Source organism: Homarus americanus, unplaced genomic scaffold (genome assembly GCF_018991925.1).
Source record: "Homarus americanus isolate GMGI-L3 unplaced genomic scaffold, GMGI_Hamer_2.0 scaffold46583, whole genome shotgun sequence".
Lineage (NCBI taxonomy): Eukaryota > Metazoa > Arthropoda > Malacostraca > Decapoda > Nephropidae > Homarus > Homarus americanus.
In genome coordinates this window covers 3,162,643-3,189,945 of record NW_024731675.1, presented here as the reverse complement: position 1 = coordinate 3,189,945, position 27,303 = coordinate 3,162,643, and the positions used below count along the sequence as shown (strand labels likewise).

Sequence of the window (27,303 nt, the reverse complement as noted above, 5' to 3'; positions counted from 1 at the left end):
TACTTTGACAACACAACATAAATATATTGTTTCTCACTATTGATTTTTTCATATGTTTATGGTTCTTTATTATTATCATTATTATTATTATTAGTGTTATTATTATTATTATTATTATTTTTTTTTAATTTTGTATTTTTATTATAAATTTTACTTAACACTAATTATTATTATTATTATTGCATTTTCACCCCCAGGGCCTGATATGGGCCAGTGACCTATGCCCAAGTGAGCTAATCCCCATAAAAAAAAAAAAGATGGGCATCTCCTGCACACACTCCGTGATTGATCAGTTCTCTTGTATGCTGCACTATCCTCTTCCATTCACTCCACCCAGTACAAGGATGCAGGAAGTAGTACCTCTATATTTTTGGTATAAGGTGCTATGCATTGCACCATAGTATCCAGGGCACCAGAATTAATACTCAGCACTCCTGGTAAATTTTGGTTCCTGCTGTACTGACCCAGTAACACCCATCAAACTACCTGATTAATGTCAGGCCAGCCACTGTAGGCAGAAAGTCTCCACTTTTACAGTAAATCCACTATCATAGACTTGGTTTGATTTACATACAGGGTTTTAATAACTTAAGGTAAAAAAATAAGGTTCAATGAAAGTCATTTGGTACAGTAGAAGACATTTATATTAATTCTCAAAATCACCCATGGTGTCCCTTCCTTCTAACCTTAAAACAACTGGATTTAAATAACAACAATTTCAAAAAATAAACTTTTGAATCATATAAAAGTGGTGTAGAAGTCACTGGACATGGACAAAAACTGTAGACAATGATAATGTCAATGGATGTAATACTCTAGTCATAACTTTCATATGTACATCTTCAAACGTAGAAGAATATTGGTACCCATTAATCTGCATATAATCTCTGCAAAATATACTAATTACAACTTACTAGTCATAGTTATAGACTAAAAATGTCTTACATGATGCTAAAATAGCATCTTAGTTCCTTCCTATCTGGAAATGTATAAATTTATAGAAATTGCAGCCTTCATACATGCTTTGAAAAAAATATTCCAAAATACTAATAAAAAATAAAAATAAATAAAATTCAATTTGTGATTGAACTCTACGAGTTGAAGAGTTCAGTCCATCATAGAAAATACTAAGGTAGGATTCAATAAACAACCTGTGTATGCAAGAGCAATGGATGCTTAAAGCTCCATTGCATTTTCAAGTCATACCTTCAGCCGAATCTTTCACTACCAGAGTTTAGGGGCTGAGGTTGAGGAGACACCAAGTAAACTTATCAAGCTACTGGACTATGACACACACCTTGAGGAAACAAAACACTGGTACCTCACAAAAAGAGCCAAATAGCTTTAGAAAATAAACAATAGGTTTTACGCTTATACACTGATCTCTCGATAATATTCAGTATAGAAGGAAAAACATATCACTACTGAACATCTCTGGCAGTCACATTCAACTGAGGACAGTGTACACAATGCTCTCAATGACAAAAGTTCAAAGTATACTACAAATACACAAGTGACCGTGGCAACAGGGAAACATTGAAGACAACCTTCACCAAAACACACAGTTAGGTAAACAGTTTGTTGTGTTGTGTAATGTTTAGTGACACACTACTCGGTGCATTTATAGAAAATGCAACTTAAAGTGTAGAGGTCTTTTATCACCCAAAAGCTTGCTTGATGTCCTTATACAATAATGTATATACTGACGTCAACCGCTACTGTCATTTCAAGTTGCTGATGTGTCACCCGATACAAAACGTTACCCTCAACTCCCACTGTCACCACTTGCTCCATACGTCAAGTACTGTACGTCTGCATTAATACCGTGCAGACCACAGCCCTCTTTACCGCTCCATTCCAAACTCGTGGGCATCGTCATCCGTAACGTCGCCGTATTGCCAGATGTTCAGGTGTTTCCTCTTGGCTTCTTCTTGGGCACTGCGGTAGTCACTCACCTGAAAGCATCGACAATTCTCATTAATTCGTGGACATCAAACAAGTTTCCTTTGTTTTCTGAAGTACAGTGGTCCCTCGGTTAACGAACGCCTCGGTTAACGAACTGCCTACCATAAGATTCTTAAATTCGGTTAACGAATTTCTTATGAACCGACCTTAACATGTTTTCGCTTGCACTGGCCGGGCAACCAGCTTTAGTATTAGTCCGCCAATACATTAATCGGTTCTAGGGCTTAAATTCCTTACCATTTTAGTAAATATCAAGAAGTTTATACTATTCAATAATTTTAAAAGTTTAATATTCAATTTTTTAGTCATTTTAACAATTATTGAACATAATTGAAGGTAAAGTGACTAGTTTAATGCGCAGCATCCAGCCTGTTAACACAGCAAACAGGCGTTAGTCTCTCTCTGTTTTCACTGGAGGTAACATCTTGCTTGAGACTCTTCAACTAAACGCTTTTTTTCTGTGTTTCCAAGCAAATTATTGGTCATTTTGAAATATATTTTACATATTGACAATATATAATGCAGTGCAGTGTTGATTTAAAGAAAATAATCTTGAAATACATCAAGAGAACTAAAATTTTATGGGTGAAATGGTGCCATGGGGTGACTTCTCTTCCACCCCAATGCCTTCTCTTCTTCCTTCTCCTCCACCCCCATTCTAATTCCCATCATCATCATCATCATCATCATCCAGGAGCCTTCTACATACACACCTCAAAGTAAATGAACTTTTCTACCATTTTTGTTGAATTTAGGCAATTTTCGGTGAGCTGGAACCAATTACCCAAAAACCCATTGAAACAATGGTTTCGGTTAACGAACAACCTGCTGGAACGGATTGTGTTCGTTAACCGAGGGACCACTGAAATAAGAACCTTGTCAGTTTGAGGTTCTATTTATTCTTCATCTTATAATAAAATTTTGTTATACAACTTGCCAACAAAACTAAATATAGTCTACTGACAGGCCTGGAGTAACATGGACGACCTAGGAGCCAAGAAATAGGAAAATTCAAGACTCTATACCTGTAATAACATTTTCATAAAATATACTTACAGGAAATGGACATTTTAACTTAAGTGATCTGGTGGCAATACGTACATACACTGCTATCGAAGACGAACAAATATTGCGCCATACAGATTTATATTACAGGTTTGTAGTGGAAATAATAAGTTATAAACTATATTAACACAGCTTTAAGGATATAATAATGTGTTTAAATATTTTAACACTATGTACAGTCTGTGTGTTGTTTGAGCCATCATCCTGTAAACAGCATCAGCTGCCACGCCGAGTCTAGCGGATAGTGGACAGTATTTCCAAAAATCTAGAAAATATCTGTCTGTTATTTAGAGTATCCCTTACTGACCAGTCCACTATTGAGAGGCTGTACTTTATTATTATTGTTAGTAGTAGAAGTAAAAAAATTTATTCTCCCATGAGGTTGACTGCTCTAAAAAGTTTAATAACAACAACAGACCCTAAATACAGTACTTACCAAGGACTGGAATCTCTTGTCTTTGCGTTCATCAAGCAGCAACAACCCATTCACGAGGAGTGTACGAGCCACGTCAGCTTTGGTGTCCGCTCGTTGAATGTTCACGAAATCTTGACCTTGATTACGGTATTCTCGGTTGACCAGTACCTCTTGCTCCATTGTTTCGCTCATAAGCAACGTCAGGGCATCTTCGATGTAATCGTCCTGGGCGATGAAACGACATTTAGAAAAGTTACTTCTAAATTCTCGAGACATTTATGAGTAATTCTTAACAAAACTCTTTAGCATCAACCAAGAATAATTTCCTTTACATTGTACTCTTTAAATGACCTTTCAACTTCTGCAGCGGCTATAAAAAAAAAATATTCAGCCCAACATAATGCCCTTTCATAATGCTTTTTCATATTCCATGCTTGAACACCATCTACAAGTACTGTATAAATAGCACCTGATCCACCTCTTATGCTTACTTCCATACACTGGCTTCTTCAACTGAAAATCTCAAATGGTGATAACTGAAGGACTATTATACTCTCCCTTCTATCATACTTCCCTTCTATATCTTATATTATTCTCTACATCCTATCTACACCAAATAATGCTCTCTGCCTACCTACACTAAATGCTCTCTGGCATGTCATTTGTGCATCCATAGTCCATTCTTCACACCCTTGTTCACTCAGCAATTCACCGGTACATTTCTATTTTTACCTAAAGACAGTTCTCTTCCCAATACACTTTTCAATCCACCAACATTATTACTTTCCCTCATCAGGAACTATTCTATTACTAACTTATCTTCTACTCTGTCTAAAACTCCCTCCTTCCTTCCTTCTATCTCCTTTTCTAAGCTAACATACTATATCCTCCTATCTCCCTTCTTTATATCCACCACTTTTGTTCACATTAAGAGTTATCTCCTATTAAACACACTACCATATTCATCCAGTTGCATTTGTAAGTTTTTTTTTTTAACTGAGGCATTGAGTGCCAGAGGGGTGATAAGACTACCTAGCTGCTCTCTTGTCCTCTGCCCAAGTGTTGGCCCTATAGTACCAGAATGTTAAAATATATCTACATTTCTCTGTCACCAAAGGGAGGGAGCACAGATAGGTTTACCAATCACAGCATCACCAGTCACACGACACGACCGCCCATGGACTGCTGCAACCTCCAGCTCAGCCAATCAGCAGCGAGAGGAGCCATTTTGTACTCCCGTCCCACAGCGACTACATTTTCTCACATTCCTCCCACTTTTTCTACCATATCAAACAACATACACAGTTTTTTAAGTAAACATGGCTACATTAAAGGATGTAGCAAGACGTACCACTTGAATCAGGGATCCTTAGAGCAGAGTTGAGTACAGTACTGCCAGAAAACACTTACATCTTTGCTGAGCTTCACCAAGGCCAAGTGTAATTCATGTGCATAAGCACCTGGGGAAGAGAAACTGGCAGGAAGTGAAGCACATTTGACTGCTTGGGTCACTTCTTTGTTGCCATAGTCGATATAGCGTACCGACACGTTGCTTCCGGTGACTTTCTCCACCTTGGCACGGTACCAGAGACCATCAACAAACTGAGCAGCACAAAGGTCACCTGATGATAAAACACAATGTAGAACCTTAAAAGTATCCATAAGGTGTACTGTACAGCCTACACAGGATTGAATGTTTGTGTATGATCCTGTACAAGTAGGTGTTCAGACCACTGTACTTACTGTATTGGTTTATAACTTCCAGACATAGTGATGAAGTAAATCTAAGAAGTGAGTGAGTGAGTGAGTGAGTGAGTGAGTGAGTGAGTGAGTGAGTGAGTGAGTGAGTGTGTGTGTGTGTGTGTGTGTGTACTCAGGGAGGTTTGCTTGCATCATTTTGCTGTGAAGAAAGAAAAAGTCAAGAAGAAAGAATAAGATTCAACTTAATATTCTCAAGACATAAAGCAGAGTACTGTACAATAAAGGATACACATTACAGCATGCCCTTCAAATTTGTGGATTTTTAATTTGCGGACCTCAATTATTCGCAGATGACACCCTGGATGTACCCAAGAATGTCTAAGGGTAGTTTTAAAGTTGCCGGCATTTTTGCAGCCAGGACAGGGAGCCATTTGTTCTACAGACAGTAATTTCCTTTACCTGAATTGTATATACAGTATATCTGTGTGTGTAGATACACACACACAGATATGTATATATACAATACTGTACAGGTAAATAAAATAATTGTCCTAAGGGCAAACACAAATGGAATATACATTTCTTTGAACACAAGTAAAAATTTCCCCCCCCTCCGGTTCGCAAATGTTATTAACGGATTTGGCATTTCACGGCCATTTTGAGAACCCAACCCCCGTGAATTTGAAGGGCCAACTGTATTTCATAAATAAGCCATTTTGTACACAGGCTGTTTTGCAGAAGTATGAAGGTAAATTAAATTAGCACAAGAACAATTACTTAAACCAAATAAAATAAAAATTGACCAGACATTCCAACTTACCCAATTCCAATTCAACCCAACAAGACATTGGCATCAGTTCACAAAAATTTAATCTAATCTTGAGTAAGAAACTAATGTAATTCCTGTGTATGAAATAACCTGAAACACAATGACCATCACCCTTTTAGCAGTTGTATTAAACAATTATCTTCATAGACCGTGTTTGATCAAGATAAATGTAAAATTAATTTCAACCCAACCCGAGGGATTACTCAACAATACCTTGCAAGGGTTTCACACAGGATTATAAATGTGAGATAAGTATCCTATGTATTTCCTTTAATGTTCAATTGTTTTAGATACTGTACTGCCGATAAGGGGCCAAATGCCTTCATTTTTTCTGTGCAGCGTTAAATCATATATTTTGCTTACATACAGGTAGTGTTGGCGAGAAAAAACAACAAGTAATTAGTTGGAAGTCACAAGGTTTACTGTGCCTCACACCAGAGTGGTCAGTACACAGGTCAATCAATCTAGATAAGGGATACTGTACTGTACCAATATTTTACCTCTCTTGGGATTGTAGGCTCCACCTAGTGGCGGCTTGTTGGCAAATTCTGACCTTAGGTTCTCCATCATCTGTTCAAGAGCAGGTCCATCTGAGCAGTACTGACCAAACAAAGTTCCTTCTCGGCTTACTACAGTGATCAACATGGGTTTGTAGTCCACTTTGCGTTCACTTACGGTGTCCTCAACCTGAACAAAAATAAAGTCTCCAGTTAGCATGATTTTACCTTGCGATTACTCTACAAAGAAACTAATAATAAATCACAGTTCAGAGAAAATACTTGGATTCTTCAGCTGTCCAAATATATACTGACTCTACTAGATCATTTTACCTGATACCTACATGATTTTCTTCAGACAATGTTCATTAATCTCAAGCCCTTTTTTCTTATAAACAGTTTAAAATATTTCTGCCATTCTCAGAAGTAATACTTAATTACTTACTGTAGAATAGCTTCAGTTATTCCTATGTGAAAATTACTATTAATAATCTTTCCTCCTCTTCCATACTGTGTGAAGTAAGTGAAAGATTACAAACCCCATGAACGCACTGAGAAAAAGATTACACAAATTCAAGTGCTCCAGCAACCCGATTTCCTCTCATCCCATCTTCATACGCACACAGTGAAACCTCTATTTAATGGACTATATGGAGAGGAGAGTCCTTTATATTGAAGGTCTGTTAGATGTAAATCCTCCATCGAATGAACTATATACAGACAAAAATCCATTATATTGAGGGTCTATTAGATGCGACCCCCCCCCCCACCATGTCATGGATAATATGGAGCGAGAATTACATTATATAAAGGTCTCATTGACTACACAGTACCGAGAGAAGGCGAATGTTTCTTCACTAATCCACATCAATAATTCACTGTGTATTTTATCAAGTCACTACATTCACTCATTTAATCACAAAAAGAGCAAAATTACCTTCTCGTCTTTTTCTTCCTCGACGAAATTTGCCCAAACGTTGAGTTTCTTCTCTTTAGCGGACTCTTGTGCCGTGGTGAGCAAGTGGTAGAACTTGGATGACTCGGCGGTGAAGTGAACGGTACTCAGACCCTCTTCGACCAGGAGTACGGAGAGGTTCTTGTTGTCTACGTGCAGCCACCCAATGAAGTTTCCTCCTTTGTCCATAGAGTCGACCTACAGGCAACACAACAAGGGTTAAAAAAAATATAAAAAAATAAAATAAAAATAAAAATATAAATAAATAATAATAATAAAAAAAGGCCTGTAATTTTGTTTTATACCACAGAAAGCAGAAAATCTTCACCAACTCGATGAAGTATACTCGCAAATTGACACAGGCAATTCAGTATTTTTTTGTACATGCATTTGTCATCACAGTTCGTGCCAGTTATGACACCGTGCTTCCTTAACAATCGAGATAAATAACATGAAATACACACATAACATCATAGGCTATACACTTGAAACATGTGCGTACATTGTCTACTTAATGGCTGATAGTCAACTTCCCGCCACCATCCAATCTTGTATAATAATCCTGTAATAGTTGTAAAGACACGTAAAATAATGATACAAGATGCGATACTGAATGATTGATTATACTGTACTGTAAGTGATGCAGTGTTCTTGTCACAGCCACTCACACTCCTGTTGCCTCACCTCTCAGTACATTATTGTAAAAGTACTGTACAGGAGTTAATTTATTTCTCTTACAGTATTACGTTAAGTCATGTACCGAGGGTGGTTGTTTATTACTTACTGTAGTCTATTATAATTCTTATTTATTTATTAAAATTATGTTTATATTGTATAAGAATTATCATATGTTAATGTTTTTATTTAGACATTTATTGAAGGTAAAGCAGTCAAGTGTAGTTTTGTGGAGACCATAAATGGTCTTTATGAAGTGTACCTTGAACCAAGACCACTTTGTACAGCAAGAGACACCTGTGTACAATACAGTACAGTAAACTGCTCTACTATCTTTATATGTGTTTAATATAATTTAGCATTACATTTTTCTTTAAATTGTTAAACTTTATAAGTACGTGTTCTCGTGTTTTTTTCCCCTTGTGAAGGAATTTTAATATTTTGTGCTAATTTTGGTTGAGCCAGAGGCCAGACGATAACAAATTAACAATGGTTCAGTGTACTCTTATTGTCGTCCATGTTTCTCATGAAGCCTTCACTTTAATTTCCACTATTCTAAAACTGGACTCTTAGTATATCCAAGTAATATGGCAAACATTAAGATTTTGTAATGAATTTAATAATACACCACTGGTGCTGATGTCTTTCCTCATAAAATTCTGACATCTTTTTCAAACTGCAGGCAGAGTACTGGAAATATCAGTCACCCATGTCAAGGTTACTCCAGACTCTAGCAATTCACTACATTTTATTGAGGCTTCTTACTGGTAGTGATCCAGACCCTGATGAACCTACACACAGAGGGAGTCAGGAGGTGTCTGATGATCCAGAGTGTGAGAGAAATATATAAACACTTGCCTCAATCTCAACTTCTCGCTGCAGCACCAGACTCTTGGTCAGAGCCAGCGCCTCCTCCCCATATGGTTCACCAGGAAGTGTGCCTCCAACTCCCCCAGGAGCTGGTCTTGTGGCTCGTGGGCAGCTGATGCCTCCCAGAAGGAATGTGATGAGGCAAGTCTCACGGGGGATGAACAGACGCACCCGGGATCCCGATGCCACGAACTCCACTACTCCTTCGGTACGTCCGGCACGCTGAAGGAACGGTAGGAAACCCTTTGCTTTCCCTACGTCCTGAAAATGGAAAAAATCAATTCTGGTTAACAATAATTTCAAGTATCTTTTGCTTGTATTTCACCGAGAAACAAGTAAAAGATTAAATAACTAAACAAACAAAAATTCCACAAATTCCTTTTTTCCTTTACTAACTCCAACACTCACACATGTATCTCTAACAAATTATATTTAAAATGACTTATTAATTAGTTCATCATTCTAGAACTAGTGACAACTACTGGTGATACTAATTCTCTCATCATTTTTATCAACTGGGAAGATATATTAAGACAAACAAGAGCCACACCACATCACTGACCCTTCAAAGGTAATCTTATCAGATCTTAATTTGAACCTTCCTTCCTATCAAGCAGACACACAGACCAATAATCTCTCTACTTCTTTACATCAGTACAAAATGAATATCAATATGAAGGCAAAGTGTAAACGTGTGCACAGCCTAGAGGCAACATTAACACTAAGACACTCTCACCTCCACATTTCATTCCACTTTAAGACAAACACCAACTTACACTAGAGATGTCTGCAACTCTGTGAATAGGGGTTTCCTTTTTGTTGTGGATGCCCTTCAAAGATTTGATTGCCTTAGCTTCTGCAGATAGCAAGTCGTCGTAACAGCTGGCACGCTGGTCATCGTCTTGTCTGTATCTGATGACTGTTGCATAGCCTTTGCTCACCATTGCCTCTCCCACATTACTGGATGGGTGAGAATAACATAGGGTCTTGTGAAATGTTTTCTTTCAAGGGTCACAAGGGGAAGGCAATACTGTTTTGGGAAATGTGATGGTCAAGTTGATGTAAATAGTGTGTGTGTGTGTCAGGAAAAAGCTTCAGCCAAGTTCCAGACAGAGAGACAGACAGACACAGACATCTCCTGAATGCCCTCAACAGTCTGCAAAGCATTAGGTTGCATATAAAATTTTGAGAGAGAAGAGAAGATTAAAAATACAGCACAAGCTGGATCTTCCACTATTGTTGAATTTGTCCAAGCTCTCATAGTGACCAACATCCCAGTTCTTGAGTCTTGGTGCCTCTTTTCTATCACTAGTACCATACAACATGATACACAGTCTTATTAATCACACCTCGCACATCTAAGAATCCAAACAACTTTCCCCAAAATAATGTCAAGTTGTGCCTCAAATCTATCAGTCAAGCCAGATTCCGAGCTTGGTCGTCATTCATGGTGATCTATACCTCGCCGGTAAATAAATATAGAGAGAAAATGATAATTATCACGTTCATCTTGCAGATTCCTGATTATTAGCAGACCAGAATTAATTTTGATAGGTAAGGCCTGTTCCCTATTTACTATGAATTTTATACACATGTGGCAAAGACAGTAGGTACATCTTGAGAGCCTATTAGCAGGAGAATGGATACAGGACACTGCAGATGAAGCCTTTGGTACACAAGGTGACAGTGTGGTAGGAATAGCACTGTTATCACATTTCACTTTCCCAATTGTATGGGGTGTGGCCGACTCAATGGCAAACCTCCAAGACACCTAGTGGCAATATGAGTCAGTATATGAGCTAAATTCATTCAGCCACTGTGTACTCGAGGAAAGAGTTAATTTGCCTGACCCAATATCGTACAAAAACATCCCCAAAAGGTTTAGTTATGACCAGTTTGTTGACCAAGTACGTGCAACATTAAGTGATTTGTTAGAGCAGCTAAAAGAGGAAGCTATTGAATTTGTGTACTTTTATTCTGTAGCAAACTGATGAAGCTATTGGTGTTCATACCGTACAGTATGTGGTGTAACAGACGACTTTATTATTCACGAAGAACTTTTTGGTCACAGTTCACTGAAGGAACACACAAAAGGGAGCGACTTACTAAATGGACTTCTGGAGCACATTATCACTTAGAGTTAAATATGGATAACTTAGTTGACATAACTGATGGGACTCCTATAATGATGGGTACACATAATGATATAGTCCCACTGTTGATCAAACACCTTGGTTAACACAAAAATGAACTGATAGTTTCACTGCTTTATACATCACCAAAATGTGTAAAGAAAGACGAACTTTGAAAATGTGATGAAATTTGTAGTTTCATCTGTCAATTTTATAAAACACGAGCCTTGAATCATCACCAATTTTATAAAACACGAGCTTCGAATCATCACCAGTTGAAGCGGGTTCTGGAAGATATTAAAGTAGAGTTCATCACAAGTCAGGGGGTTAAGTCAGGGAAATACACTCCAGTGATTAACCTCTTGGATGAAAACTATGCAAGAATGATTGAGATATTCCAGAAGTGTTTGATAAGCAATTTGGAGGCTTTGAGAAAGAGACGAAACACTTCCAACTATAGTATTCAGAAATTCCTTCTCTGTCAAACTTGAGGCCCAGTTAGATTGATCTACAGAACTGTGACAGATTTCATGCAATGTTTATGGAAGGAACTTATTCAATTTCTACAAGTGTTTGCCTCAAGATCAGTACTGTAACTTTATTTGTAACAGTAGGTTGTTATTTATGCTAGTTTATTTGGCTCCATTTACTTCTGTGAGCAACCATTCAGTTTATTAAATCTCAACAAGTCAAAGATTCAAGGTAGGCTAACTGGCGAGAATCTACACTCCATTTTACAGCTCACAAACACTGAGTTAGATCCCAACATGAAGCTCATCTCACATCACATTAAACTCAAGAAAAAGTTTCCAAGTGGTAAGTACATTATTCAATTATATATTCTCACTGAAATAACTTAGTTGTGAGAAAACATATACTGCCAACAGTCTATTCTTGGTTATCAAAAGTATTTATAATACATTTGAATGGAAATTTTAAACATACGACTTAATTATCTAATTACAAGGACCTGCCCAAATCTTGCGGCCCAAACTTGTGAGTCAGTCTTTTGATGTGACCCCCAAATCAAAAAGGGTTGTGCATCCTTGTCTAGTGTCAGTAGTGGGAGACAAGAAGAGACTTCATCACAGTTATGATACTCACACGTCTCCAATTCTCACAGTACAACATGTCTTTTCTGGGAAGTTATTTTGAGCAGGTTGGATGTAGTCAACTGTGGCCTGAACTTTCTGCCCGATGAGCTTCTTGCGCAGGAACTCTCGTGCCTCAAACAACCAAGGAATGTCGTAGAGAGGACGGAAGTTCTTTCCTGGAGGTCGAGGAGTTTCTGAATCTGGAAGTCTAGAAAATTAAGAAAATAATTATCTCCACAAACAGGGACAGACTGTAAACAATATTTTCATAGCCTACATCAGGAAATAGTGAAACATGAACACTTGTGATACTTCATGAAAGTGTTAAATATCTAACCATATTCTGCACTTAAGGAACACAGCCCACCACACTTACCTGGGAGGCCTCACACTAGACAAGAATATCTTCTTATTTGTCCCATCTTGACGCTTCACCACAAGAGCATCACCGTTGACAACTTCCACTACTTTACCGGTGAATTCCTTGTCTTTGTCAGCTATCTGTATGAAGTAAAATAATTGTCTTCATCAGCCTGTGCTAATACAAACTGTCTCATCCAACTTAAAAGCTACAGCATGTATAAATGTCCTCCTCTACAGTTCAATTCTTTCCTGCACAGCATATCCACTATAGAATCAGTTGCCTTTCTCCTTAATACAGAAATATTAAGCAACAAAGTCCTTGTATTGATGACCCATGAACCTGTTGACTGTGGTCAATGAGGAATATCTCTAGTGATAATAATTTCTGATTTATTTGTTGCTGATGAAGTCATAAATCTCAGTGTATTTGTTCTTTTTATTACTCACCAATTTCTTTGTATCCTGAAAACTTGTCACTGGGTTAGTATCACTTTAAAACAGACCAACTTATACCTTATACCACTGGAAATAGATCACGGTATTAGGCTCTTGAAAACCCCATTCGCCTGTGATCATTCTTCATCTAACTTAAACTTGTTAAGGGAAATAATGGGTCAAGCTCTGCCCCTCACACAACTTGGGTCTTATTCAACTGTTCTACACTTATTTTTATTAAACAACAATACTTCTCAGACATGGTGGAGTACACATAAGAATATCGTACAAAATTGTGTTGAAAAAATATGAAAACGGACGAAGGATTTTGACAATCCTACCGAGACAACAGGAGCCACAGCGTTCATTCTGGGATTCATCGATCACCCCAGGTAGAGATAATCTTTTGAGTGTATATAAAATAACACGTGGTAAGGAATGAATTTGAAATGTGTACCGTACAATATGTCTATTCTCCTCACAGCCAATTGGCGACTAACCATCACCCTCTTGCATCAGTTTGCCAGTATAGTACATAAAAATATCTCCTGTACACAATAAGCATTTAATAATTTTAAGACTATGGAAACTAATTGTATGAGGTAACGAGTTATTTATTGAGAAGCGTATGCATTGTATTCTCCTCCACATAACCAATCAACTGTTGTGGACTCGGTTTAATTCCTTCGGTACAGTGACGCCACTTTTAATTTTTTATTTGGTTAACGCCGATGATTTTATTCAGATCAGAGGGGACCCCGTACACAAGTGGTTAACAAGGTCTAATTTCACCTTCAGAATTTTATATTGTTTAATACAGTTACGGCAAAACCCCCGTTAGATGGGAGGCTTCACATCTAACGGACCGTCAACATAGAGATTTTCCTCTCCACTTAGTCCATTAAATACCATTAAATAGAGGTTACAACGTATTGACCATATTGTGGTGTATGTCTAGGTTAGGAGTGAGTGTCACCAGCCCCCAGTTTGGCGATTGTCACACCACACCGTATATTATACCACATACTGTACAGTATATATGTACAGTATATCCAGGTTAATCCAGACTAATTGGGGGGAAATCCACTTCACTTCCTTGAGATAAATGTATAGTATATATCAGGTGCCTCAAAGAGAGCTCAGGTTCTCAACGTTCTTTTAACCCTTATGCCCCGGGTGACGTTCTTTTAACCCTTATGCCTAGGGTGACGTTCTTTTAACCCTTATGCCCCGGGTGACGTTCTTTTAACCCTTATGCCCCGGGTGACGTTCTTTTAACCCTTATGCCCCGGGTGACGTTCTTTTAACCCTTATGCGGGTGACGTTCTTTTAACCCTTAGGCCCCGGGTGACGTTCTTTTAACCCTTAGGCCCCGGGTGACGTTCTTTTAACCCTTAGGCCCCGGGTGACGTTCTTTTAACCCTTAGGCCCCGGGTGACGTTCTTTTAACCCTTAGACCCGGGTGACGTTCTCTTAACCCTTATGCCCCGGGTGACGTTCTTTTAACCCTTAGGCCCCGGGTGACGTTCTTTTAACCCTTAGACCCGGGTGACGTTCCAGAACGTCCGCCTATTTTCCTGACAATTTTTTTTATTATAATTATTGGAAAAAATTATTTTTTCTAGATTTACCTGAGGAGGAGGAAGAGGGGGGGGGGTTACTGCCAGCAGCACCCTAACCCAGGGCTTAAGGGTTAATATATTTATTTCAGTCTAAGCTCATACATAATCCCCCTCAACACAGTTAACACTCAGCTTAACAGAAAAACTTAAGGCTCTTTTCAGAGGTGAAGATATTCCCACTAAATATTTGTCCTCAAAGTTCCCTTCACTGCCATACATGTACGGTCTTATTTTAAGACATACAAGACCCATTATTACTACAGCTGGGTCAATCACTTTTAAGCTGTCTAAATAGTTGATGTCTTTACTAAACCCTTTAGTTGGCAACATATCAAACTCTAACATTGACAATAATGTGGATTTAGTTGATAAACATATTAACTTACACATTAATTAAGATTTATACTGGTCAGTTTTGATGTAATATCTCACTTCACAAAGGTCCCAGTAGTTGATTTGCTCGAGTTCCTCACAGATTCCCTGGATAATATTTCCTTAACCATCTCAAACAATGTTTTTTATTGAACTCATCAAACCGTGTCTTGAAGATTGTCAATTTTAATTCAATGGAGAATATTATGCTCAAAAAGTTGATATGACAACGGGTAATCCACTTTCACTTATGTTGAACAACTTACATTTGGAATTTTTGAGGATATTAATTAGTAATATTTTACCATCTTCTGCAGCTTGATTTAGATATGTAGATGATGTGATATGTCTTTGGCCATGTAGAGAGAATTTGTAAGTTTCTTTACCACTACTTAACTTAGCCCCCTCCATCAAATTCACTGTGGAATTAGAAAGCAACTGTAAATTACCATTCCTAGACTGTCTGATCCAGTGTAGGTAACACCTTTAAGTTCAGTATTTATAGGAAACCTACTAATGTGTGTTGATACATGCATTATTATTCTGCCCACCATTTTAGTCAAAGAGTCAGTATATTATTGGATTAACTTAAAGTACCCTAGATCTTTTACAGACAAATGTCTTAATATGGCTAAGAAATTCTTTTATAGAACTGATCCTAAACCTTCTCATGACAATAAGAATCTCTTAGTATTACCATTTAACAAAAATTACTCTCAAATTCCTCTACAACTGAAAACCTGGAATGTAAATGTAACATTTAATAATCCCTTACAGATTATAAAACATGTTAATGAAGAATTATCCAAGAAATGGAGATGGCTGTATTTACAAGGTTCCTGGCAAGGAATGTAATATGTTCTACTGAGGTCATATGGGTCAAGATCTTATAACTAGAAAAACAGCATAAATATAGTGTCAGCACAGGCCAGGAATCCAATGCTCTGTTCATTCATATGAGAGATAATAAGCATTGCATTGACTGGGCTAATGCCTCCTCAATTTTACCTTGTAACTCAACTGTCAATTGGAACATTATAGAATTTAATCTCATTAAACATACCAAATTTATTTGCATGAATTTGAGTAATGGCCTGTACAAACTGGATACTTTAGTCGTAAGATTTGTAACCAATTAAAAGGTTAGGGTAACTACTTAGTGACCTGAATATGGTGGAAGCAAGACCCACATTCATCAAAGTGTGTGCCAGTGAAAGCAAAACTAATGTAACGGATGGATGACCTTAGAGAAGACCATTAAACCTAACCCAGGAAACTATCACAGCCTCAGTTAGGTCTTACTCTCAAAGGGCCCCAATCTGACGAGACTGTATCTGAACTTATCTTGTAAAGTCTTCATAAAAACTAACATTTATCAAGTCACTACTGAAGACATCAATCGACTTACCGACAGGCTTGTGGGTTTGTAGTCTGTCCAAAGTCGGAGCTGCTTCTCTTTTGCTTGTTTTTCCGAGCTTCGCAGCTTTTCTGGTCCTCCCGTGACCGTCGCTATGGACCAATCGACGCACCTCGCAAAACCCTCACGTAATAAAGCCTCGGCAATATTTCCATTCTGCGAAGACAGCAGAATTTAATAGACATACCCTTAGTCATTAACTCTCCTTACTAGCTAAATTTAATATGTATAGTAAAGCCCTTACTTACTAGCTAAATTTAAAGTGTATAATATAGTGCCCTTACCACTAGCAAACTTTAAAGTGCATAATATAGTGCCTTTACTTACTAGCTAAATTTAATATAATATAACTCTTACTTACTAGCTAAACTTAACATGTACAAAACTAGCCAGATAAGCACAATACACATTTGTTAATCTTACCGGATGAATGATGGAGCCGACAAAGTTGTTATTGTTGAAAGTTTCCAAAATAACCTGGATATCTCGCTGCAACAATCTAGACTCCGTGTAGAAGCGCGCCTCGTCAGCAAATGGCTCACTGTTTGACTTGTCTGGCTTACCCTCGGAGTCCAGCTTGTTCATGGGACACTGGAATTGTACAAAATGCAAGATTAAATGGATTTAATTATTTTCTATATTGTATGATGAACAATTGCTTCTAAAAAAAATAAAGACACGGACGGAGATTTTTGCACCCCACGAGTATTGGCCAAGAATACAGTATAGCCACTCGGTCAGCACAAGACAGCTTCATATGACCTACCGTATATCATGCAACCAAGATATACATGTGTGTACCTCTGGGTGGATTTCTGGGCGACCATGTGGTGCAGAGGACAAATAAATAGCTGGTTATTTGTTACCCTTGATAATAAATTCAAATGACTACTGGTACAACTATTATCTTGCTCATAAGAAGATGTAGAACAAAATATACTTCAACAATAACAGCTGGCCTCTGTTCCAACATTGCCGCCGCGCTGTTACCAAGTCGCCTCACTCCCTCCTCAGGATTTAAGTCCACTTGAGGGTTCCTTCACAATTTATTACACTTGATATACAGTTTAATGGATTATTTCAATGCTGTATACACACAGTTTAGTTTAAGAGCTGCACATGGTCCGGCCTGATGTTGTATTTCCAAGGCTATAAATGGCTAGTTACCCTAATTTTCACACTATAACTGCATGGCCGCGCTCCCTCCCAATGTGATACACACGGCCCAGCAGCCACATGTCTGTCAGTCAGCCGGGTGACTGCCCCAACTATTTTCCGCATATAAAATATGTGTTTTTGTATTTTATATGTTATGTTATGTTTATCATAGCAATATATATGGCAGCTAATCCCCATTGTGTGTGGTATTCAAACTTATGGTTCTTGCTGTTTTGGAGGAATTTTTATTTACATTATTACCACCAATTCATTTTGGTGCCAATTCGTTGACTGCTGGTAACTTAAGACTCCAGATAACCGGGGTTCTACTCTACTGTATATAAGTTTGGCCTACACCGTATAATGGTCAATGTTAAAGTAATATGAACACCGCTAAACCAATCGCATTTTCATGACAAACCAAATCAGATCGAGTAATGGCAGTCCCGTTTATGGTACCTTTCAAACACTGGTCACCCCACATACTTCCTATTACAGTATAAATAAAACTAAACTTGACTGAATCTGCCCTGTTTTAACATGTCCTCAACCAGGCCGCTGGCTATATTCCAACTTTAATTATACAGAACTGGCAAATAAGTTTCCCGTTTATGAATACAGTACAGCAGTTAAAATAGGTGTAAGTGTAGAGCAGTGTAACAGTTGAGTCCCCCCTCTTAAACATTTATAACAGTACAATGAAGGGAGTGTTGTCTCAGTCACTAATAGTACAATGAAGAGAGTGTTGTCTCAGTCAGTAACAGTACAATGAAGAGTGTTGTCTCAGTCAGTAACAGTACAATGAAGAGTGTTGTCTCAGTCAGTAACATTAAAAAATTGAGAATTTACATACTGTATTAGGTACACCATACACTTACCCTAATCCCTGATATCATGAGGGTGATGTAGTGGAAATCTGGGAGGAGGAAGCAACGAATTGTGGAACCATCACGGACGTGCTCAACGATGGCATCAATAGGCTTTCCTCTGGCCTTGTCCACAAACGAACGCATGTTTTCACACGTCCACTTCACATTGCGGACGTGTTTTGCATCACTGCCTGCCCATTTACCCTGAGAAATAAAGAAATTGTTAAATATATGTATCCCCCTTGCTGACTTTTCTTCCTTTTCACCGCTGCAAAATGGTGCTTTCTGCTACGGCTCTTACCTACCACAACAAGGTCTAACTATCTACCTGGCTTACTCCCATTACTCCACACACCTTCCCTAGCAGTACTCATCACCAGCCTGTAAGTTAACCCTTCATGTAATTTTCTCCAGAGTACAGAAAACTGCCATCTCACCTTAAGTTCAATCAGTTTACAGTTATATAAAATAAAAAAGATAACTGTATATACGTTCCCAAAATGGCTGCTGACAATTTCTGAAGGTTAAGCGAGCAATCTTTTCACCACGTATGTAATTTACTGTTACACATTTTGACTACTCCGGCACAAATACTTTTAGAAGACTTGATGGGAATCCCCCGTGCATCTAGTGTTATTTGTATCACATTACAAAGCTTTAAGGAGCACGGCGGTTGACTGGTTACAGCTCTCGCCTCCTGTTCCATGGGTCAGTTGTTCAATTCCCAGGCCCTCCCAGTTCACCTAGCTGTAAATAAGCAATGAACCTAAGTTTACAATTTGGGGAAGCAAAGGCGGTAGAGTGCATTACCATCTACGCTACCTCCTTGTTTCCTGTATTGACAATGTCCCGAACATTCCTATGGGACCCACTCTCACAGTACTTTCGAGGAATTGTTAAAGATGGTGATGGAAATTGTGAAGACATCATTTCTTATCAGGTTCATGACAGCAGCCCTCTGGCCCTCTTGGCTGAAGGCAAATACATCCATTAAGTTACCTTGCTTTGGGTCCTGGCAGCCTCTTCAAGATCCACAAGCCGAGACTCCCCTCTGATGCTTTCTCGTCTCACAGAAACGAGACCGTCAGCAACCATAGTCTCTGTTACGTTCTCCCCAGTTGCTACATCTGTAAAGAAACACAACTTTTCAATGCAATGAAATTACAAAAAGTAACCCTTAAGAATATGACAATATATGACAAATAAAACAGAAAATACACATTACAGCCGACACTACACTTAAGAGGTTTACACACTGTTACGCATGAACACTTCAACACCAGCCTCTTAAAGTCTACCATGTCTACATACAGAGATAAATAAATCAATCAAGTACCTGTAATTAGCCATGACACAATACCAACCTTTTCCCAGGTAAATAGCACCATACTCTCTTCCAGTGGGCGTCTTGGTCTCAACAGTAAAAAGAACCTCCTTGCCAATAACCTTCTTCCGTAAATGCTCTCTGCTCTCCCAGCCATAGGGTTCGTCTACTGTCTCGGGGGCACTGCATGGAGAGAGAATCATTTGATGCATACTGTACAAACTTTGGAATAAAAACGGGTAAAATTTGTGTCAAGAAAATAATTAACACAATTGTGGGAACACCAAGACTGTACAGTAAATATGAGAGCACACTGGCATGTTATCCCTACATTTCTCTTCACAATAGGTTCACATAACAGCTGTCGGTGTACCATACTCTTCCTGCCCATTGCTGTCATGTTTCTTGGTTCTACCACCCGAGGTCTCACAGCTATGTCAGTCGGCAGCTACAACACAATGTGCGTGTAGTTAAAACCATGTGCAGCAAACAAAAACCACAAATACTGTATTGGTGTTCTTATAAATGATGGGACAGTTGAAACTGCCAACAGAGATAATAAACAAAATAATTTACTTGACCATGAAATGCCCGAGAAGGGTAGAAATTCACCAGAATCTGATAACATTGCTCCTGCAGTAGAATGTTCAGTTTTGGAAGAGGAGATTCACAATACCCACTAATAAGGAAGTCCGTCACACAGTACGGAAATTCAGCCTCCAAATCTTGACAGTGATGGCGATGCACAACTTGAGGATCACTGGTAATCAGCCGAGATTATCCAAGAGAAGGGCTACAAGCAGGAGCAGGTTTTTAAAGCTGACGGAATTGGCTTATGGCTGAAGAAGAAGCCCTACCGCCACAAGAAAGCCTGAATGATGGCAGTGGTGTCCACCAACTGGTTTCACAACTGTTTTATGAGGGAGGTCAAGGATTGCCTGCAGGAGAAAGGCCTGGAGTTTAAGGTCCTTCTCGTGATCGACAACTGCCCTGGCCACCCCGAGGCCCTCGAGGTTGACAACAAAAATGTCAAGGTGATCTTTCTGCTTAAGAACTCAACCACTCAACCATGAAGTCATCGCTGTTTTTAAGGCCAAGTACGTGACCCACACCTTCAGCAGGATGCGGCAGGCCTTGGACGACGACACACGGGATGGTGCCGAGTCGGTGCAGAAAATGTGGAAAAGGTTATCCATTGCAGACTGCATCTCTATCAAGCAGTGCCATGATGACCTGACAACCCTGTGTTAACTCCTGCTGGAGGGCCTTGTGGCCAGAGGTGGTGAACGACTTTGCCGACTTCCCCACAGTCGACCAGGATGTGCAGTACATCGTCCAGCTTGCCTGTCAAGTGGGAGGCGAGGGGTTTGATGATCTTCAGGAGGAAGAGGAGCTCTTGGGTCATGCTGGGGAAGAGCTGGCCGAGGTTATTGAGGAGTAGTGTTGTGAGGTGAAGTAGAGGAGGTGCCCACCTTAACCGTCACAGGTGCTTGCTGGCTAGTAAGGCACTTGTTGACATGTTTTAGAGACAAATCCCTCTATCAAGAGATCAGTCAACTTCAAGAGAGAGATGGAGAAGCTCCTGCTTCCTTACAGGAAAATAATGAAGGAACCAAAGTGCCAGGTTGACCTGCCTCCAATCCCCATGTTCTTCTTGCCATCGTCCACTCCAAGCCCTACACCTACAAGAGAGCCTCAGCCTCCTGTTCACGCTCCTCCTCCAAATATTAATTAATTCGCTCTAGTAATAATAATGTTTATTGTGTTATCGTAGGTAAATGCATGATTTATATATTTTGTTCATTACTGGGCCCATCACCATTTTCAAATTAGACAACAAGATATGTATTTGTCCCATACGTACACCTGGTAACAGGAGCAGTAAGGGGAGTGAGTGACCCCCAGTTGAGCGTCGTCTGCTCTTGTAACTCCCCTCCCTCTCTCCCTCCCTCCCTGCCATATTTCACTGGGTTTACTGTTATTATTTGTGTTTACTGATATAATAGTGCTTAATAGTGATTAATAATGGATTCATAGCCAGGTTAGACTCATCACTGTAACCACCAGGCTACTGGGCCAAGCTATGAGGTGTTTTTTTTTGTGTTTTTCATTTATTTTTACTTAGTTACATACACACACCATCCTACATACATACTATGGAAAAAGTAAAAGAAATAACTGTCCTAAGGGTAAACACACAAAGGGAATATACATTTCTTTGCACACGAGTTAGCTGGCTCAGTGAGGGAGGGGCGGGGGGCGAGGTGTGTAGAGGGGAGGGGGGCGAGGTGTGTAGAGGGGAGGAGCGTTGTTAGACAATTGGCGGAGGTGGCATCCTTGCTGGTCTCATTACTATGGTGAACCAGGGAGTGTATCCAATTGGTGACCGAGTTAAACTTTTATTTGGCTTTTATTTACTGATTTGACAATACAGTATTTTTTTGTTGTAACATTTATTGGTATTATTTTTATTTATTCCTCACATTTACTGGTACTGTATAGAAAAATATGGCTACAGGAGGAAATTGTTATCCTAAATACTCCCAGGTAAAATGGAGGGTGTGTCTTATATGCCCTAAAATACAGTACTGTATTTTGGGTGTTTTCTATATCATTACTTATTGTTTTTTATACATTTAGTACATTCACCGGAAGATACAAACGACTTTTTCACACACAGAGGTTTGAAGTCCACGTGCTATATGGACTGTTGAGATATACTGCATATATAAAACCAATGACCATGTATATAATTTGATTTAATTTGGCCGCCTCTCATCTTCATTTGCTCTCCTGGCCGTCAAACGCTGCGATCATTACAGCCGTAGATTTATTAGCTTCATCATTTCCCTTTTTTGTTTTTCTTGTGCACTTTCCACACTAGATCAAGTTCACACAAATATTATTCTTTTTCATCTTGTTCTTGTTGTTCCTTGTTATTCTTTGTTTCTTGTTCTTCTGGTTGTTTCTTCTTTTCTTGTTCCTTAACTACAAGAAGAGCCTCCTTAGGTACCCTACGCTGCTCCCTCCACTTGGGACACTCCCGGTCGGAGGAGTGAGGGCCACAACAAGCTGCACATTTCTTCTGTTTCGTCGTACAGATGGTGTGCTCGTGCCCGGTGTTCCCGCAGACGCCCGAGCCCGGCACTTTTTCCCCGGGTGGCCGTAGCGCTCACATTTGTCTCCGATATCTCGTGGAAAAAATCGCCAGAGCCGAAGCGGATTTCCGTCTTCTTCGTCTTCCTCTCCACGTATACGTCTCCCAACAACTCCCGTGTTTCCAGGGGTAATAACGTGGCATGTCATCGCAGAGACTGACCACCACCCGGTTGGCGACGTCGTTGATGCTCGTAATATTCTTCAACTGTTCGGCCTGGCCCCGGTCACCGAAGGTCAACAAAAGGTCACCACTCGACCGGTGAACTCAACTCCCTCTATTCCTGAAGTAAAAGAAAAACTCCTTCAGGATGAGGAGGTTCAGCTTCTGAGGGGTTGAAGATGGAGGATACATCTTCACGGTCTTCACCTTCTCCCACACGGCTTTCATGGCCGAGGTCTTGTCTCAATGTGGGGCCCCTCATATAAAGTGTGGTCCCCCTGTGCCCCCCCCCCCATATGGTACTATGTGCTTCTATTTTACATCACCAGACATAGTACAGTAATAATGTATACCATAAGAAACACTCTTCTACTTAGTACGATTCTCTGATCACTCTCCCATCATACGTGCTGCAGCCACGGGCGAATATATTTACGGCTAGCCAAAGGTGTATAAACTTTCATCCAAGGCATCTGTTGTAATTGTGTTAGAAAGACGAATTTGACACCATAATGACCTCAAATAAATTCTCAACGAGACGGCTACCGGACACCGAAAGCACCCGGCAACACAAGGCGATGGGCGACTTGCCGAACACAGCTGTACCGAGAGCATAAGAAAGACAGTGGAAAAATAAACTCTTTTCCACAAACATTAAAACACCAAGCAGCAAAAATAACATTTGTATGGCATATGAAACCTCTTTGGGAATGAAATCTAGGTTAAAAATTACACAAAGTTCGGCATTCTCGGGACGGTCGAAGCAAATCCCTCAATTTGGAATTTCAACCAAACTGGGCAGGTCTTCCTCCTCCCACAAATAGTCTACTGTACTTGGCAATTGTATTTTTATGCCAAGTCTTTTAAACCATACAAGACCTTAAGCTATTACAACTAGCACCTGGGTATTTAGCGTTTAATACCTTTGTTATTGTCCGTCTTGTGAGCTGGATTTATAAACATTTACCCATTGATTATTGTAGAGAAATTAGAGCATACAGAGAAGGGAGAGATTATAAACAGTGTGAAATGATAACTAGGATAATTTGGGGGTATAATCCTGTTGATAATTACAGTACAATAAAACCTTTATTTAACGGCAATATGGAGAGGAAAGTCCGTTATATCGAGGGTTCGTTAGACGTGAAACCCCCATACAACGAACTATATAGAGATGACAGTCCGTTATATCGAGGGTCCGTCAAAAGTGAAACCCCGCTGGTGGTAATAACTACAACAATCATCCTGGTGGTGGTAATAACAACAATCATCATCCTGGTGGTGGTAATAACTACAACAATCATCCTGGTGGTGGTAATAACAACAATCATCATCCTGGTGGTGGTAATAACAACAATCATCATCCTGGTGGTGGTGGGAATAACAACAATCATCCTGGTGGTGGTGGGAATAACTACAACAATCATCCTGGTGGTGGTAATAACAACAACAATCATCCTGGTGGTGGTAATAACAACAATCATCATCCTGGTGGTGGTGGGCATAACAACAATCATCATCCTGGTGGTGGTGAGAATAACAACAATCATCCTGGTGGTGGTGGGATTAACAACAATCATCCTGATGGTGGTGGGAATAACTACAACAATCATACTCACTTCGCTGTCGCCCTTCGAGCCGTACGCGGAGCAACAACATTGGAGAAATTTATTTGTCTCTCTGGGGGCGGACCTCCTTTCGGCTGCCCACGAACGATAACAGCATCGCCAGACAATACCTGCCAAGCCAATCATTCATGTTAATCAGCAGTATGAAATGTTGTAATGTTTTAGTGTTTTTTTTGCAGGAGTTCCATCCATATCAGGGAGTTTGGGTCATCCACCTATTTGGAAGTAGGTCAGGATCATTCAAAACACGTTAAAAGGCATTGGAAAAACGTAATTATAACCTAACCTAAACCCTCCTATTCTAACCTAACCCATCCTAACATAACCTAACCCATCCTAACATATCCTAACCCATCCTAACATAACCTAACCCATCCTAACATAACCTAACCCATCCTAACATAACCTAACCCAACCTAACCCATCCTAACCTAACCTAACCCACCCTAACCTAACCTAACCCACCCTAACCTAAGCCAGCCTAACCCACCCTCAAATGGTAATAACTTAAAACCCTAAAATTCGCTGGATGACCGAAACAATAATAGCGCCAACATCATAAAACAACATATGACACCCGAGTTAACAAGTAATACTGATTTTATGAATGACTCGAAACCTGTGTATATATATAGACCTTAATCCAATGGTGATACACAACCCCCCCCCCCTAAAAAAATATATATTCCTTCTGTAAACAAATGTTAACTCTTGCGTACAGTACAAATATTTAGTTATAATCCAGATGACCCGACCTAAAATGACCTGGCCTGACCTAACCTGCCCTGACCTAATATAACCAGACCTAACCTGACCTAACCTAACACGACCTGACCTAACATAACCTGAACTGACCTAACATGACCTGACCTAACATGAACTGACCTAACATGACCTATCATAACCTAAGATAACATGACCTAACATGACCTGACCTAACATGACCTGACCTAACCCGATATGACCTGACCTGACCTAACATAACCTGACCTGACCAAACACAACCTAACCTAACCTAAATATCTTGTAAAGCTCATGCTATAGTAACACCATTATCTTCCTATATACAAAAGGTGGCTAATATTGACGACTAACCCGCCAACGCATTATTTGTTTCCAGGTTTATTTTCTTACTAACAAGTACCTTAAAAAAACCTCCTCTAAATGTCATTATCAAATACTGTTGTGGTCTATTTCACAAATCATTAAAATATTCACAATAACTGAATTTGTGTTCTATTAAAATTAGTTTATTGTTAAATGTCATCAAACTCGCCTTACATTAGGTTAGGTCGGGTTAGGTCAGGTTAGGTTAGGTCAGGTTAGGTCAGGTTAGGTTAGGTCAGGTCAGGTTATCTATATACAGGGATGACCAACACTCAAATTTTTCCTTGTACCTTGCCTATTAATCCATTTAAAATCAGTAGAACATCCCATTAGTCTATACAACACCAACCTAACCTAACCTAACCTAACCCAACCTAACCAGTAATTCTGAAACAAACCCATCATCTATAGGACAGTGAAACTAAGGTATTTTTATAATCATTTACTATGTTAAAGCCCCGGCTGGTCAATTGTCAATAATTCCCATCATTTCTAAATTCTGCTGTAATTTTGCAGTAAATAGCAACCACAGAATTCTGGAAGGTCAGGTCAGGTCAGGTCAGGTCAGGCGATTCTTGATTGCTGTAATCTGCAATTTTACCAATTCCTCTTTCCTTGTTTAATTAAGACTTCATAAAATTAATCACTGTCGATATACATACACTTATAGAACCCTTTAATTTAGTTATATTTTATAAAACCACAAAAGACCAGAGTTAAAACCTAAAGTAACTATGAGTGGGTCTAATCTACATATGGTCCACTTACATAAGATATCAGTAACTCAAATCCATACTGATAACTAATATTCAATAAATTCTAGAATAATTCACGTTAATAGACACACATTAACTAGTATTAACTTAAATATAACTAGAAAAATAATAAAAATCCATTGGAAAAACACATTATTATAAGTTGTTTCTGGAAGGTAAATCACTATTCTAAGTTAGTTTTAATATGTCTAGGTTATAATTATCTACTTGTTTTTGATAGAATTTAGATAAAAATTATAAAATATTACTTAATTAAAGCATTTATACCCTTTGTAAATAACACACAAACCATCCAGATATAAACTACCAATATAACACTATCTACCTTCAATAACCACTAAATATACCTATAATAAGACCCTATAGGATATAAACACGTAAGAATGAGTGCATAGAAGGTATAAAAGGTGAATATTAGTCATTTTTTCTATCGTCTTTATAAATATTGTATAAAATCATATGGTCCATAACCCAGCCTTCCCCTCTCTCTCTCTCCTTATGTCAGTCAACCACAAAGCTACAGTAAACTATCAACAGGGTGAGTTTTCATTGAAGAGCCTTAAATTCGAGGGTAATTATCGTCCTAACCTGTTTAACAATGCCGCGGCAGACTTGTGGTGGTTGAGGAGCAGCCATGGTGTCTTGTGCCTGACGGAGGAGGTAAGTCACGTGACCACGCCGGCTGACAGCTCTTAAGGTCGACTACCATACCTAA

The 27,303-nt window shown here is 39.1% G+C and overlaps 1 protein-coding gene across 1 annotated transcript; it reads right to left on the bottom strand.

Moving 5' to 3' along the window:
- Positions 1-626: 626 nt before the first annotated feature.
- On the bottom strand, positions 627-27,303 carry LOC121867798 (staphylococcal nuclease domain-containing protein 1-like). Its single transcript, XM_042367915.1, has 16 exons — positions 27,177-27,303; positions 24,697-24,815; positions 19,799-19,941; positions 19,434-19,561; positions 18,444-18,638; positions 16,831-16,998; positions 16,399-16,563; positions 12,575-12,699; positions 12,209-12,406; positions 9,749-9,932; positions 8,961-9,233; positions 7,410-7,625; positions 6,476-6,662; positions 4,856-5,067; positions 3,467-3,670; positions 627-1,955 (listed from the first exon to the last, which is right to left on the bottom strand). The coding sequence occupies exons 1-16, from the start codon at positions 27,222-27,224 to the stop codon at positions 1,845-1,847; spliced, it is 2,676 nt and encodes an 891-aa protein (XP_042223849.1). The 5' UTR covers positions 27,225-27,303; the 3' UTR covers positions 627-1,844.